At 38.0% G+C, this 2,500-nt stretch overlaps 2 protein-coding genes across 2 annotated transcripts in view; one reads left to right on the top strand and one right to left on the bottom strand.

The window, feature by feature from the left end:
- Positions 1-757, top strand: part of LOC138011398 (rabenosyn-5-like) — an 11,291-nt gene extending 10,534 nt beyond the window's left edge. Inside the window, exon 9 of the mRNA XM_068858375.1 lies at positions 1-757. This exon is cut by the window's left edge and continues 151 nt beyond it. Within this exon, the coding sequence (XP_068714476.1) occupies positions 1-387 (387 nt within the window). The 3' untranslated portion in view covers positions 388-757.
- LOC138011399 (small ribosomal subunit protein mS25-like) overlaps positions 1-2,500 on the bottom strand; it is a 7,030-nt gene that overhangs the window by 517 nt on the left and 4,013 nt on the right. The window contains exons 3-4 of the mRNA XM_068858377.1: positions 2,282-2,372; positions 1-980 (exon numbers count right to left, since the gene is read on the bottom strand). The exon at positions 1-980 is cut by the window's left edge and continues 517 nt beyond it. Of these exons, the coding sequence (XP_068714478.1) occupies positions 797-980; positions 2,282-2,372 (275 nt within the window). The 3' untranslated portion in view covers positions 1-796. The remainder of the gene's footprint in view (positions 981-2,281; positions 2,373-2,500) is intronic.

Here is a 2,500-nt window from a genome sequence, read left to right on the forward strand (position 1 = left end):
CAGCTGCAAGAAGATAGAGCCAACTTACTGGCAAGGCTAGCTGTTGAGGAAAAAGAACAAAGGGAAAGAGCGATGCGACAACGATTACAAGCAGCAAAAGTGCAACAACACAAGAGAGAAGGAAGTGGAGATTTGAGCAAAAATAGGCCTTCAGGCAAAGTTAAGACTAGTCAGCAGGGTTCTCCAGAGTCTATCATGGGAAATGGTTGGGGCCCAGTCCCTGTCACACAAGGCTCATCCCCAGACCCAATGCTTCAGCAAATGGACATTATTAAGAGTTACATAAAGCAAGCTAAAGAACAGCGTAAATTTGATGAGGTTAATATGTTAGAAAGAAACTTGATGGAACTTGAGGCGGAATACACAAGACAGCTTCAGCAAAGATAGCAAATTACATCAGTTATTTCCTACTTATATTTTTTGACATTCTTTTAATAACGAAATTTTGCCTTGTGCTGTACCTTGTTATGTTTGAGTGGTACGTGACACAAAGAGAAGTGGAAGAATAATAATGACAGCAGCTAGAAAACAAGGAAAAGGGGAAAATGGAACTGTGCTTTTCACGGTTTTGTAACACATAGTCAATTTTTTTATTTTCTGCCATAAAATATTCACATTAATCTTTATTTTCTTATTTCAACAATGAAATATAAAACATTGTAAATGCAATTCAGTCCCATCCAGAACAGGTTTGCTGGCTTGGCTATTTTGATGCCCCTCACCAGGAAATTCAGAAATAAATACTAAATGGATCTTGGTTTAATAGTCTTTGTTGTAAGAGGATAAGATAATCAATTTATCCAGCTGCCTCTCCTTTCTGCTGCCAGAATTTCGGTTTCTTTGCCTCAGGATGGGGAACACGGCTTGGACAAGGAAATTGACCTGGCTTCTCACAAATGCAATAGCAGTGACCGTACTTGCCAAAATTGGCAGGGTTAAAACGACCAGGATATTTAGGCATTGCTCTGTCCTCTCTCTCCCTGAAAAAAAGGAATTTTACAGACAAGCTCAAGTCGATTTTGATAATTCTTTAAGGCTGGCATTTACCAGTGATGCAACACATGCACAAGGGTACATGGCAGTTGCTTATGCTAAGTGAAGACATAAAAATGCAATGTTTACTAGTTACAAGGCTCTGTTCTTGACTCGACCAATATGTCTACTTAATTTAATTGGCCAGGCATGGCCAGACGTGGTACATTTTTTTATGCCAATGCCATGTTTCGTTTTCACACAGCATAAGGCGAACACAAGCATAAGTGCAAGCACAAGAAAAGGAAAATTTTTGATCCTTGTGCTTGTGTTTATGTAAATGTGTCATGACCATGTTCAAGGTGAAACGAGCTGTTATGATTGTGCATGCGCTTGTGTTGCTAGTGAAAAGATGTTTAATGATAAAAAATGCTGCAAAACGTTTTGATGACTTTACATCGGCAGTTTAAAATAAGACGTCAAAAAAATATGAAAATTAAAGCATGACAATGGAATTAAGCAAAAATTGATTGAACAAAAAATTTAGCTCTGATGGAGACGCTTGAGGATAAAATAGACTTTGGACTTATGTTGAAATGTTATGAAGCTTTTTTCTCTTTAATCATTACAGGATAAAGTGTTGTAAGTAAATCAATCATTATTAGATGTCACATTAATTTTTTGGTTTTGTCAATAGAAGGGCATTTCAAATGTTCTTTTTTCAAAAGGGATATGTCTTGAGAATTCAAAGAATCCTAACAATCTCTCTCCCAAACATGGACAACTAACAAAAATTGAGGGCGTAAGTGAAACCTAAATTACAAAGGAACACCCAAAGCGTCTACTTATTCATATTGTATGCAATCATGGTAATTAACACTTCAGTGATAATATTAACTATTATAATAACAATAGTATTATCTTTCTTTTGAGAGAAACCCACTATGTTTTTAAAACCCTTCCACTCCCATGAGTGACACAGATACAATACAATACAATACAATACATACTTAATTGACCGCTCCCCATAGGGGCTTTTCAGGGCCAATTAAACGATCAACGAAACAACAGAACAACAACAACTGTTAAGAATCCCAACTGGCCGGAGGCAAAATACCAGGAACAAATTCAGCGAGTGTGCAGAGCGGGTCTTGAACCCGGGATCTCCGGATCTCAAGGCAAGCGCCCTAACCACTCGGCCACACTGCCTCCATAAAGATTTTACTGCCCCCCCCTTCCCCCACCCTCCCCCCTTGGATGGGAAAGAGTTAAAAATCAGTTCAAGATATTAAAATTTAGGACCACTTACAAGTCTGTTGCTCCAGCTACCTTGCCAAAAATGCTTAAAATTTCTGGACCAGTTTTGGATTCCACATCAATTGCGACCTTCCTTCCATCACCTAAGGTATGGAGCCAACCATTATATATCTAAACTGAGAACTGATATTTCAACATTGATAATATTATTCCACCTACCAATACAGCATTTTCAAATGTTGTCAGTCAGTTGCTTTGTTGTTGACAGTTC

This window comes from Montipora foliosa, chromosome 7 (genome assembly GCF_036669935.1).
Source record: "Montipora foliosa isolate CH-2021 chromosome 7, ASM3666993v2, whole genome shotgun sequence".
Taxonomy (NCBI): domain Eukaryota; kingdom Metazoa; phylum Cnidaria; class Anthozoa; order Scleractinia; family Acroporidae; genus Montipora; species Montipora foliosa.